Source organism: Balaenoptera ricei, chromosome 9 (assembly GCF_028023285.1).
Source record: "Balaenoptera ricei isolate mBalRic1 chromosome 9, mBalRic1.hap2, whole genome shotgun sequence".
Taxonomy (NCBI): Eukaryota; Metazoa; Chordata; class Mammalia; order Artiodactyla; family Balaenopteridae; genus Balaenoptera; species Balaenoptera ricei.
The window spans coordinates 72,916,077-72,930,353 of record NC_082647.1 but is presented as its reverse complement, the minus strand read 5'-3'; the positions used below and the strand labels follow the sequence as shown (position 1 = coordinate 72,930,353).

Genomic DNA, 14,277 nt, shown 5'->3' with positions numbered 1-14,277 from the left:
AAACCTGGATATAATTTTATCCATATTGTGATTCATGAGTCATTCTCAAAATAACCCCTTTTACTCATTTGGAGTCATTAAAATTCTTGACCAAATAGATGGGGAAAAAAAGGAAATCAGAATAGATTCTACTGATAATTAAGTTACTATACTGACAGACTATTGCGATTGTTCAGACTGAGTCTGCCTGCAACCTACCTTCATATAGACAATGGTGATATCACACAGCAATAAAGATACATCTCTGGCCAAGAGAAGTGATATAAACCTAACAAGTCTTATGAGACTATCAGGAGGACCAAGAGGCAAAGGGTACAGTCATGGCCATTCAGCTCACAGGAGATACTGAAGGAATTCCTTTAATAAAATATGAGGGACAGCGGGGCTAGACTCTGAGATTATTACATGGTTATTATTCTATTAGTTGAGTTGTATCCAAAACTACCCCAGCTTAGATAAATGTAGGTTATACAATATATTGGCCAATGAATGGAAGGAGGAAGACTATGAGGAAGTGCCTCTATCCACTATCATATCCAAATAGTATACCACAGTTTCCATGATACTTAACTATGGGAAGTTTGGACATAATGGCATATTTAAGCATCTATGGCAATAACTAGCTAAATAATTAAAAATGAACTTAAAGGTAAAAAGAAGGAGGCACAGTGGTCTATTAGAAAGAGAATAATGAATACAATTAGTTGGATAATTCACACTATCAATATTTTGTTTAAACATTGAGGTAAGAGTGTAAATATGCAATATAATGAGAAAATATTCCAAATCACACAGTTGAGTTAGGAAAATACTATATATATTAAAAGGTGCATGTTAAACTGAAGTTTCAATAACATTTAAGAGATGTGCGGTCAGTGCTTTATGTGTAGTTTCCTAATGTAATGTCCATAGTCTAGACATCAATTGTTATAAAAAAGGCTTAATTCATCCTATATGCAAAAAATCTTGTTTCCTTGTCCCTGTTTTGCAAATAAGTTTAAATCTGATAATTATATTTTGTAACTCCTCATGTTTTACTGTCTTTTATTCTTGTTTGTCTTACCCCCATTTGCTTTTTTATTTTCTCTATTTCAGTCTGCTGATATGCATGTTTTAAACTGTTTTTCCTTAATTTTTTTGTTATGTAAAGAGATTTTTACTATACTGTGTTTGAAATATTGACTTTTCTGCTAAGAAGACCTGTTTCATATCATGCAGCAGTGGTACAGTGGTAAATGTTTAACAGCTGACTGTCAAAAAAAATAGCTGTAATTTGTAGCACTTGCTGATTTCCATGGTGTAAATACTCCCACCATAGCCTACTTCAAGCTAACAATGTGATATCACTGAACTCAGATTTGAGCAGAGATACACACACTTAGCACTCACAAGCCATTAAGAGACAGCTCTAACATATCACTAATAGGCTATTATTTTGTTTGTTGATAATCTGGGGGAAATTGTTCCTAACAATTATTTCCTTAATAAACTTTTGTTTTCTTGCGTGAGATTGCCTTATTCAAAACGCATACACTGTTTTGTTGTTATTTTACCACAAAGGATGGGACTCATTTGTTCAAGTCTTCTGTATTGTCCACAGGAATTCTAATTCCTTACAGTATTCCATTCCACTGATCCAACCTCATTATTCACTTTTATTCCACTCAAAGTATCCTCTCCTCTGCCACAAACAAACAAGCCCAAAAAAGAGTCATCCACAATTCCAAGAAGTCTTAATGTCTTTATCTATGTATCTCCACTACAAGAGAGAAATTCTTTGCTTTGATTTCAGCTTGTCAAATTATCATTTTTATTCAAGATCAAAGTTAAAAGTTACTTCCTCTATTAAAATATTCCTCCATCCTTACAGTTAAAAATAATGGGTCCTACATTACACTCCCAAAGTACTTTGTTTATATTTCTTTTACTTTCACTTGTATCAGAACTTACGGGTATAAAATTGATGTCCAATAAAAGACTACTGAATGAATAGACAGACAAATGAATATCATAACATGTTTACTTCACCACTGAAAAGAAATGCTTTCTCTCTTTTACTGGTAACCAGAACCCTATGAAGTGTCCAGGTTCCCAGCCCAAATTCCTTTTAACACCTTCTAAAAAGCCTAAAGACAATCAGTACAGAAGATCTGCATGATGGAGTTTTGAGTTATCCAGATAACTTCTAGTTTATTTGGCATTTGCTAAAACAGATAAACAGAAAACTCCACAATCACTTTGGCTCTACTTCTCATAAGCTTTTAAGAAATGCAAATTCATAGGCTATATCTATCAATACAACAGAGAATATCTTCAAATAATATTTTCCAAAACATTTTAACTCTTTAGATCATCCATACACTTTTTCAGAGTGCGGATAGGTTTCAAAGTCTAAGAAAAGACCGTGAAAAACATTATTCTGGATTATCACACATTTTCCCTGTAGTCACTTCTCCCTTTCTCGACTTATGACTTGCAACTATTTAGGAGCTTGTAAGCTTTCCCAGATTCACACCAATTCCCCGATGGAGTCAGGCATACATCATCTAAAGGATGAAAAAGATGGTAAAATGGCTCATCCATTCAAAATCTAATACAAACAAACCCCTGATGAGCAACTCATACAACAACATCTCAACAGTTCACCTCAGTGGTGGTTGTCAACACTTAAGTCAATTCAAGAGATTTTTCAGCACCTTTAGAGCAAAAGTCATCTTGGAAAGATTATAAACATACACAATCACTAAGTGTAGCCACTGTTGCTGAAATCAAGTCAAATAAAAGCAGCTGAGCCTAGTCAACAGGAGATAGCAGTTATTACAAAAAGAGGAGAAATGAGAGAGAGGAAGGCAAGTAGTGAAAGAAAGAGAGAGAGAGAGAGAGAGAAAGGAGGGAAGGAAGAAAGGCCTAGAAGCCAAACCTTAGTAAGAGTGAGGGAGATCAAGAAAAGACATGCTATAGACTCAAATGTTAAGTGCAGAACCTTCAGTACCAGAGGCTGTAGTATCATCTCAACAGCTTCCATGTCTATGGCAATTTTTTTTTTTCTCTAACAAGCTTAAAACAATCATTTGTTCTGTTTTGACAGGTGGTCTTTTAATGGCCATGTTCTCAACTCACTACTCAAGGCTCTTTGTGCTATATGTACTCTCCTTTCTTTTACCTATCTTAGGTTTTTCAATGTTTTTATTTTAAATTCCATAGGAATGCCAACTGCTTAAGCTTTTCTCACCTCCTAAGAAAATTTCTTTCAGAGGAAGCAACCCAGGGTGCTGCTAATTGGCTTTGCATAACAGTAGGCAAATGTGGCCTTAAAGCAACTGTGACATTGTTTGCCAGCCAGCACAAATGCAGATTACCAAAATCAGTGTCTCTGAGAACCTCACAGATGTTTCTATTACTATAACTAACAAACGATGTGACTATTCACATAGGTATCTCTGATGCTAGTCCAAGCAACCTGATTCTTCACATTTAGATAGTCACTTTAATTTCTTACAATCCTCAAGCTGGAGTTTCTAAGTGCTTCATTAAAGAAGTTCAAAAATATTCATCATACAGTGATTGGACTGATAAATCTAAGTCCTGAACTTTGTCAACAAAAAGGAAAAAAATGGACTTCTGGTATGTCTTCAAAATCAGTTGCCTCAAGGCATTTCCTGTATCATGCTCAAATTAGTTTTAATCCAATAGTATATTATTTTGACTGACCTTGTGCATATTTCTTAAAAGAATAGTTAAGAGATGTTTTGCTAACTAGATCACTTTCATGATAAAAAAAAATATTTAAAAAGAAGAAATGCCTATTTTGGGTGTAACACTCAGATAACTTAATTTTTAAAAAAAAAATCAAGTTTGTGGTACCCATCTATGTATCTACACTGAGATGCAGAGCCAAGAGTTCCTGCTGATTTTACAATCCCTTTGGGTTATGTAATACATATTATTCTGCTGATAATAAGCCATATGAAGCAGCATTTTGCTGTATTGACATGGCCTGGCCAAGAACAACAAGGAAAAGAAATAGCATTCAAAAAACTGGCAAAATGTTTATGAACTCTAAATCCTCTGCACATGAATAAATACATCTGACAAAGTGCAGAGTCTCTCAAAAAAGCCCTTCTTGACCTTCCTAATTTGAGTTCAATTGCATGTTCAGTGTTGAGAAGCCAGTGTATGTTCTGCCAATGTTTTAAGCTCAAGCTTTACTACATTTTGTTATTTGTAAAAGTGAAATCCCAGATAATAAGTTATAATTGCCCTATTAATCACTTGAAAAGGGAGTTTGGAGGGAAAATGGGATTTGAAATTGCAATAATTGGTATCCTGAAAGACATCCTTTTTTATTTTCTTACCTAGAGCCTACCACGTACTAACTACTATGAAAACGACATGTATGCACTTTTTTTCAATGGTGAGGTACAAGCACTATGCCTTATATATTAGTTTTTCTAAGGGAATGAAACTTAAAACTTCAGTGTAGTGATGCTGTTAGTCATGATGACCTTTGAACTGGAAAAAAATACAGAAAACCAGGCCATGGATTATAAATTATATTGTCAATGAAAGAGAGAAGAACTTTTTGTTTCATAAGTTGTTTCAAGTATTACATTTTCATTTCCTTTTTACAAATGAATTATAATGTACAACACATATGTATTTTTCTTCCATTTTTCATTTAAAAAATCATTCTTTCTCTTAGCTTTGTTTCTCTGTGTATTGATAGTCCTGACACACCAAAATTTACCTTTCAAAGTTCAATATACCAAATCCATCTGTTACCCTTAAAGTATTTTGTGAAAAATCTATATTTTTGCTAATATCCCTAAGATATCTCAATTAAAAAAGAAAGACATAGATTACTTAAATCTCTCTTGTTTAGTTCATAATGAACAAATTTTAGATCATGCTTATGTAATTGAAGACAGCCAATGAAAAGGAACAGGTAGTATTTAGGGTATTATAATAACTAAATCAAATTTACTATAAGACATCCAGATAATTGAAGTTGATTCAATAGTCAATGTAGCCAAAAAAAATCATTTAGTTTATCACTTACTGGAATTTTTAGCATTTATACACACATGTGGGCATGTTTAAGATTGGCCAATGGTACTTTTATCCCTTCCTCTATTTCAAGCCTGGTCTTTCTAAAAACATAGAGAAAAGGCATAGGTCTCAAACTTTAAATTAGGTGACATCCCTCTAATGTCAGTAACTGTTCTATGAAAACAGTGTCTTTGATCTCTAGGTATAGCTCATATAATAAAATGATCAAAGACATCCTAGTCAAATGAGCATACAAGGGAAGGAAGGTACAAAACACATCCATTTTGCTTTTTTAGTAAATTCAGATAAATTAAGAAAAACATGTAACTCCATACAACTGACTTACATCTGTCCTGAAATACAATCATCTTTTAAAGAAAGAGACCACAGGAAAAATTATTCCATCTTCATTGGAAATCCTCCCTTGGAAGAAGGGAGTGGGCCAAGTGCAGAGATTACAAGAGCACAGAGATAGAATCTCATTTGAATGAATGTGTTCAAATAGAGCCAGTGAAATCCATAATCTCTTTTCGCATAGTTGGAAAAGTAGTTGGCTTTTGCAACTGGGTAACATTTCTTTCTGGGCAGGTCAACCATCCATGGAGCCACAATCCACAACATACTGTGATTTTCTGCACATCTGGTGTAAGCCTCTGCATGCAAATATTAAAACCAGTCTACTTCCTTAAAATGTTTCTATATTTAAAATGAAATAAGTAATTTGAGAATATAGGTGAATATGCAAAATATGTTATCTGGTAGGCAAATAGAACAGCCCGACATTAACTGATAAGGTAGAAGTAGTATTCATTTTTTGCACTCCCTTATTTCAATGAAAAACAAAAAAAACAAAAAATAAAACCTCAACATTCTGTTTGATGTTATTTGTTCATAGGAATCTCAGAAATATTCTAATATTTAGAAAATCTTAGACACCATGACCTATGTGTGATATGAATTAGCAGTCCACTAATAACAACATTAATCACCAGATAGTTACATCCTTTGAGTTACTGTGCTGTCTAATATTACACAACAGAGTAAAGACTTGAGCAGTGCTCAAGTTTTCTGTCTCATATTTTCCTTCAAATTAAAAATGTACATATTTACTTAAATAAATATAGCACAATAATCATATTGAAGCATCATAGGTTTGTAAGATAATGATGACAATAAAACTTATGTGTTCAGTGTGCAGAAGAAAATATACTTTTTCCCCTTCATAAATACTACAGGTGAAAACATGAGTTACTTTTAAAGAACAGTATGAATTATAGATTTTTAAAATGATTTTGTATATGTTTATTTTATAAGCAAAGTAATATTTTGAGTTTGTGAAAAAAGGCAAAATATATAAAGTAGCTGTAACATTCTGTACATTCACTATAAAAATAAATGAACTGATATGATAATATTAATGAATGCATATAAACTTTGAAATATTTGTTGAATTGCAATTAATTTGTCCAAAAGCTTTCCATGGTCTGGAAGTGAACCTAATGGTAATTTGACCTGAAGTCTTCTCCAGAGTAGTCAGAAAAATATGTTGCAATTTAGTTATGTGATGTGAAAGAAAAAACAATGACCTTTGGCAATGTAAATTCAAGTTCAGGTCTTGGATCTACTGCATTCTGGCTGCATGACTTTGAATGGATTTCTCAAACCTCTTTGAGGCTCACTATCACCATCTGTAAGATGGAAATAGTATGTATCTCTCAGCCTAAAGAATTTACAAATGGTGACTGAAAAGAAGAGTTTATAAATATTTTTAAGACTCCAGACCAAGATGGTGACACAGGAGGCTCTTGAATTTTCTTCCTCCCATGGATGCACTGAATTGGTATAGCTACAAACAGAGCAATTCCCTTGAAAGAAACTAGCTGAGTGACTACTACACATTGAGCAAATGAGAAAATACCCATATCAAAATGGGTGGGAAATTCTTAGATACACGTTTGCCATGAACACTCATTTCCCAGCTTCTCCCTGAGGAGTGAAGGGTTTGGACTATACATCTAGCACCCCAACTTTTAAGGCTCCCACCAGAAGAATGGGCTCCCAAAACACTTAGCTCTGAAAGCCAACAGGGCTTGGTTTCTTGAGTCCCATAGGACCATAGCAAACAAAGAAGAAGTTCTTAAGTATGTGAGCACTTACTATCAATACTATAGCTATCCTCCCAAGGATCAGTGCAGAGGGAGCAGGCAAAAATGCTCATCTCCCAGTCTTTCTCTGCAAGGGATTTGACTACATACTTTATAAGCTGCTGCCTGAGGGGTCTGGCTTCTAATTAGTTCACATCAAGATGCTGACTGTGATTCTCCCCAGAGCATTCAATAGCTGGTGGGCACTTCTCCTGCCTTCTTCTTCTGGTTCCCTTCAACAATAAAACCAAGTCACCAAGTGTCTCCATGGAAGGAGCTTGTTCACATATCTAGCACCACAAGTTTTATGGTTGTGACCTGAAGGATGCGACCCCAAATCACCTAGCTCTGAGAGCTAATAGAGCATGTGTTTATTAGTCCCATAGGACTGTAGCAAACAAAGAAGTAAGTTTTAAATGGGCACAGGAGTACCCCTCATGTCAACACACCCGAGCTCAGTGTAGAAGGAAAGGCAAAAATTCCCATCTCACAGTTTCTCTTTGGAAGGGGTTTGACTGCATACTTTCCACCCAGCTTCTAATAAGCCTACTTCTAGGTGCTGACTGTGATTCTTGCCTTATGGACACTAATAGGTCTGGGCACACCCTCAACTACTGGGAGCCACTAACAACAAAGACTGTGGCTTGGACAATCACAGAGGTTTGAGAGGTAACCAGGAGCTTGGGCTGCGCTGATAGACAAAGTTCATCTCCTAATGAGACCAGTCTATCAAGACTGGGAGAGGTGGATGTTTTTATAATGTGCAGAAACCAATAAAGAAAGTCAAGGAAAGTGAAGAAACAGGGGAATATATTCCAAACAAAAGAAGATAAATCTCCAGAAACTAACCTTAGTGAAATGGAGGTAAGTGATTTACCCCACAGAGTAGTCAAAATAACAGTCCTAAATATGGTCACCAAGGTCAGGGAGCAATGCATGAACAAAGTGAGAATTTCAACAAAGAGAAAGAAAATATTAAAAAATACCAAGCAGAAATCACAGAACTTTAGAATACAATAAGTGAACTGAAAAATTCAATAAAGGAGTTTAACAGCAGACTAGATCAAATAAAAGAAAAGATCAGGGGGCTCAGACAAGGCAGTGAAACTCATCAAATCAAAGCAGCAAAAGAAAAAAGAATGAAAAACAATGAAGATAGCTTAAAGGACTTAATGAACACCATTAAGCAGACCACCATACACATTTTAGGTGTCCCAGAAGGAAAAGAGAGAGAAAGGGGCAGAAAGTGTATTTGAATTAATAGCGGCTAAAAACTATCCTAACCTGGGGAAAGAAACAGACATCCAGATCCAGGAAGCCCAAAGAATACCAAATAAGATGGATCTAAAGAGACACACACCAAGGTATATTATAATTAAATTGTCAAAGTTAAAGACAAAGAGAATCTCAAAAGCAGCAAGAGAAAAGCAACTTGTTACATATAGGGGAATCTCATTAAGATTATGAGTGGATTTTTCAACAGAAAACTTGCAGACCATAAGCGAATGGGATAATATATTCAAAGTGTAGTTAGAAAAAACTGCCAACCAAGAATACTTCACCCAGCAAAGCTGTCCTTAAGAATTCAAGGAGAGATAAAGTTTTGAAGACAAACAAAAGCTAAAGGGTTCATCACCAGTAGATTTGCTTTACAAAATATGTTAAAGGGAGTTCTTCAAGCTGAACTAAAGGATGCTAACTAGTAACATGAAAACATGAAAGTATATAAAACTCACTGGTAAAGTATATATATATTATATATACATATATACACACACACACACACGTATGTATATACATACATGTATATATATACATACATGTATATATATTTTTATAATTAAATTCAGAATACTCATATTGTAATGGTGGTGGGTAAATCACTTATAACTCTAGTGTAAAGGTTAAAAGACTGAAGTATTAAAAATAATCCATAACTATAATAATTTTTAATGATTACACAATATAAAAAATGTATATTTTGACATCAAAAACATAAATTGTGGGAGGAAAGTATAAAAATGTAGAGCTTTTCTAAGCATTAAAAATTAAGATGTTATTGGCTTAAAATATTATACACTATTAAAACTATAAGAAGTTTTATGTAAGCCTAATGGTAACCACAAAGCAAAAACCTATAGTAGATATGCAAAAGATAAAGAGAAGGGAATCAAAACATACCACTACACAAAATCATCAATTCACAAATGGAAGACAGCAAGAGAGGAAAAACAGAACTACGAAACAGCCAGGAAACAACAAGATGGCAACAGTAAGCCCATATATATCAATAACTTCTTTAAATTTAATGGACTAAATTCTCCAGTCAAAAGATATAGAGTTGCTGAATGATTAAAAAAACAAGGCTGAACTACATGCTGTCTACAACAGAATCACTTCAGGTTTAAGGACACACAGGCTGAAAAGTGAAGGGATGGAAAATATATGCCATGCCAATGGAAACAAAAAGCAGGGCAGGTATACTTATATCAGAAAAAATAATCTTTAACCCCCAAACTGTAATACAAGACAAAGAAGATCATTATAAAATGATAAAGGGGTCAATTCACCAAGAGGATATAACACAACGGATAGCTTAGATAGAAAATCAATAAGGAAACACTGGACTTAAACTACATTAGATGGCATAGACCTAACAGATGTATACAGATCATTCCATCCAACAGCAGCAGAATATACATTCTTCTTAAGCACACATGGAACATTCTCCTGGAGAGATAACACATTAGGCCACAAAACCAGTCTTAGCAAATTTTAAAAGACTGAAATCATTACAATTATTTTTTCTGACCACAATAGCATGAAACTAGAAATCAATTACAAGAAAACACTGGAAAATTCACAAATAGATAGTAATTTAACAACATGCTACTGAACAATCAATATGTCAAAGAAGAAATCAAAAGAAATAAATCTTGAGACACATGAGAATGGAAACACAAAATACCAAAACGTATGGCATGCAGCAAAAGCCATTCTAAGAGAGAAGTTTATAGTGATAAATGCTTACATTAAGAAAAAAGAAAGATCTCAACTAAACAACCTAACTTTACACCTCGAGAGACTAAAAAGTGAAGAATAAACTAAGGCCAAATTAGTAGAAAGAAGGAAACAACAAAGATCGGAGTGGAAATAAATAAAATAGAGATTAAAAAGACAATAGAAAAAATCAATAAAACTAAGCTTGTTTTATGAAAAGATAAACAAAATTGATAAACTTTTACCTAGACTAAGAAAAAATGAGAAAAGCCTCAATTAATAATGAATGAGGAGACATTACAATTCATAACAGAAATAAAAGGGAACGTAAGAAACTACTATGCCAACAAATTAAATAACTTAGAAGAAATGGATAAACTTCTAGAAACAAAAAACGCATCAAGATTGAATAACGAAGAAATAGAAAATCTGAACAAACAAATTACTAGTAAGGAGATTGAATTAGTAATCAAAAACCTCCCAACCAAGAAAAGTCCAGAATCAGATGGCTTCACTGGTGAATTCCATCAAATATTAAAGAAGAAGTAATACCAATCTTTCTCAGACTCATCCAAAAAATGAAGAGGAGGTAAGATGTCCAAACTCATTTTTGGAGGTCAGCATTTCCTTGATAACAAAGCCGGTAAAGAACACTACAAGGAAAGAAATTACAGGCCAATATCCCTGATGAACAGAGATCAAATATCCTCAACAAAATACTAGCAAACTGAATTCAACAGTACATTAAAAGGAGCATATGCCATGATTAAGTGGGGTTTATTCCTGGGATGCAAGGGTAGTTCATCATCTGTAAATAGATAAATGCAATAAGCTACATCAACAAAATGAAGGATAAAGATTATATAACCATCTTAATAGATGCAGACAAAGCATTTGACAAAATTCAACATCCTTTCATGAAAAAAACTCTCAATAAATTTGGTATAGAAGGAAGGTACCTCAACATAATAAGTCCCGTATATGAGAAACTCACAGCTAACATCATACTCAATGTTGAAAAGCTGAAAACTTTTCCTCTAAGATTAGAAACAAGATAAGGATACCCACTCCTGTCACTGTTATTCAAGATAGTAGTGTAAGTAAATACTATCTAAAGCAATCAGGCAAGAAAAAGAAATAAAAGGCATCCAAATCAGAAAACAAGAAGTAAAACTGTTACTATCACAGATGACATGATACATATAGAAAACCCTAAAGATGCCACCAAAAAGCTGTTAAACCTAAATGAATTCAGCAAAGTTGCAGGATAAAAAAATCAACACAGAAAAATCAGTCGTGATTCTGTACACTAACAATGAACTATCTGAAAAAGAAATAAAGAAAACAAAATCTCATTTACAATGGCATCAAAAACAAACTACTCAGGAATAAATTTATCCAAGGAAGTGAGAGATCTATACACAAAAATCTTTAAAACACTGATAAAGGAAATTGAAGACACAAATAAATGGAAAGATATCCTAGGTTCATGGAACAGGAAGGTTAATATAATTAAAATGTCCATAATACCCAAGGTGAGCTATAAATTCAATGCAATACTTACCAAAAGGCATTTTTCACAGCAATAGAAAAAAAATCCTAAAACTCATATGAAACCACAAAAGAACCCCAAATAGCCAATGCAATCTTGAGAAGGAAGAATAATGCTGGAGTTATCACATTTCCTGATTTCAAACTATATTACAAGTAATCAACACAGTATGATATTGTCATTAAAAACAGACATATACATTAATAGAGCAGAAGAGAGATCCCAGAAATAAACCCATTAATTAATCTTCAGGAAAGGAACCAGGAATATACAATGGGGAAAAAATAGTCTCTTCAATAAATGGTGTTGGTAAAACTGGATAGCCATATGCAAAAAATGAAACTGGATCCCTATCTTATACACAAAAATCAATTCAAAATTGATTAAAGACGTAAATGTAAGACTTGAAATCATAAAACTCTTAGAAGAAAACATAGGGGGTAAGTTCCTTGACATCGCTGTTGGCAATGGTTATTTGGATTTGAGAACAAAAGAAAAGACAACAAAAGCAAAAATAAACAAGTGGGACTACCTCAAAGTAAAAAGCTTCTGCACAGCAATGGTAATCATCAATAAAATGAAAAGGCAACCCATGGAATGGGAAAAAATATTTACCACATATCCAATAAGCGGTTAGTACCCAAAATATACAAGGAATTCATACAACTCAATAGCAAAACAAACAAACAAGCAAAACCAAATACCACAATTCAAAATGGGCAAAGGACCTGAATATGTGTTTTTCCAAAGAAGACATACAAATGGCCAACATGTACACGAAAAGGTATTCAACATCATTAATGATCAGGAAAATGCAAATCAAACCATAATGAGATACTTCCTCACATATTGTTAGGACGTGTATTATCAAAAAGGGAAGAGATAAATGCTGGTAAGGATGTTGGGAAGAGGGAACCCTTGTGCATTCTTGGTAGTATAGTCACTGTGGAAAAGAGTAGGAGGTCCCTCAAGAAATTAAAAATAGAACTACCATATGACCCAGGAATCTCACTTCTGGGTAAATAGCCAAAGGAAATGAAATCACTATTTCATTATCTCAAAGAGATATCTGAACTGCCAAATTTATTGCAGCACTATTCACAACAGTCAAGGTTTGGAAACAATGTAGGTGTCCATCCACAGATGAATGGATAAAGAGAATGTAATACACACACACCCACATACACAGACACAATGGAATATTTTGCAATCTTAAAAAAAAGAATGAAATTCTGTCTTTTGTGACAACATGGATGAACATGGAAGGTATTATGCCAAGTGAAATAAGCCAGACAGAGAAAAAAAAAAAAAAACTACATGGTATCACTTACGTAGAACCAAAAACAAACAAACAAAATAGTTGAACTCATAGAAACAGAGGGTAGAATGGTGGTTGCCAGGAGCTGGGTGGTGGGGGGAATAAGGAGAGGTTGGTAAAAGTTTTTAAACTTTCACTTATACGATGAATAAGGCTTGAGGATGTAATGTATAACACGGTGAATATAACTGATAATACTGTCTTGTATAATTAAATTTTCTAAGAGAGTGGAACTTAAGTATTTTCATCAAAAAACAAAGTAACTATGTGAGGTGATGAATGTGTTAAATGAACTCAATGGAGGGAATCATTTCACAATGTATATGCATATCAAATCATAACTGTATATGTTAGATATATGCATTATAATTTTATTTGCCAATTATACCTTAATGAAGCTGAAAAAATATTTTTCAAAAGCTTTTTTCCCCCTGAACTGACATAATCCTACAGAAAATATTAAGAGAACTTTTCTTTGAGTTATTTCTTTTTCAGTGTTTCAATGCTCATAAGCCAGATCAATATACAAACCATTTCCACCCAAGGGTTATCTTTACTTCTTTATTGAGGTCTGCCAATAACCTGATCGAGGGGAGTACTATATGGATTCCATAACTGGGCAAAAGTTATAGCGTATAACATGAGAACATGTAAACTTTTCTTACCTAAGGCTTGCCTTCTTCCTTAAAATTGTAAGAGCTACATTGTGTTTTCTGAGTTCATGTGATTTTAAAAAAGACAAAAAATATGCATGCATACATTCCTGGTCCTTTACCCCTACTCTTTTGTACTTTTATTTTTTTACCTCATTTCCTAGAAGGGCATTTACACAGGCTTCTGACGCATCGCAGATGGCTGTAAGATCATGTCCTCCTTCTAGAGCCAACACCACATGTCCATCAGCCAGTGTCATCAGTTGCTTCGTCAAATGACCAAAGCCTAACATAATGCAAACAGAACATTTCAAAGTATAAATTAAAAGTTAACTGACCACTAGAATCTAATATTGATTGAGCATTTATTCTGCATATGTCCTTTCTCAGCACTTCCCATGTGCTAACTTGTTTAATACTCACAATAACTTGATAAATTAGGTCCTATTAGTATCTCTATTTAACAAATGAGGGCACCAAAACCCAAGATCCCACAGCTAAGAAGTATCACAACTAAGATTTGCAACAGTCGTTTTGGTTCTTCACCAGTGCACATTACTG

General features: G+C 33.9%; 1 protein-coding gene across 1 annotated transcript in view; it reads right to left on the bottom strand.

Moving 5' to 3' along the window:
- Positions 1-14,277, bottom strand: part of HDAC9 (histone deacetylase 9) — a 998,074-nt gene that overhangs the window by 65,816 nt on the left and 917,981 nt on the right. Inside the window, exon 24 of the mRNA XM_059933969.1 lies at positions 13,869-14,002. Within this exon, the coding sequence (XP_059789952.1) occupies positions 13,869-14,002 (134 nt within the window). The remainder of the gene's footprint in view (positions 1-13,868; positions 14,003-14,277) is intronic.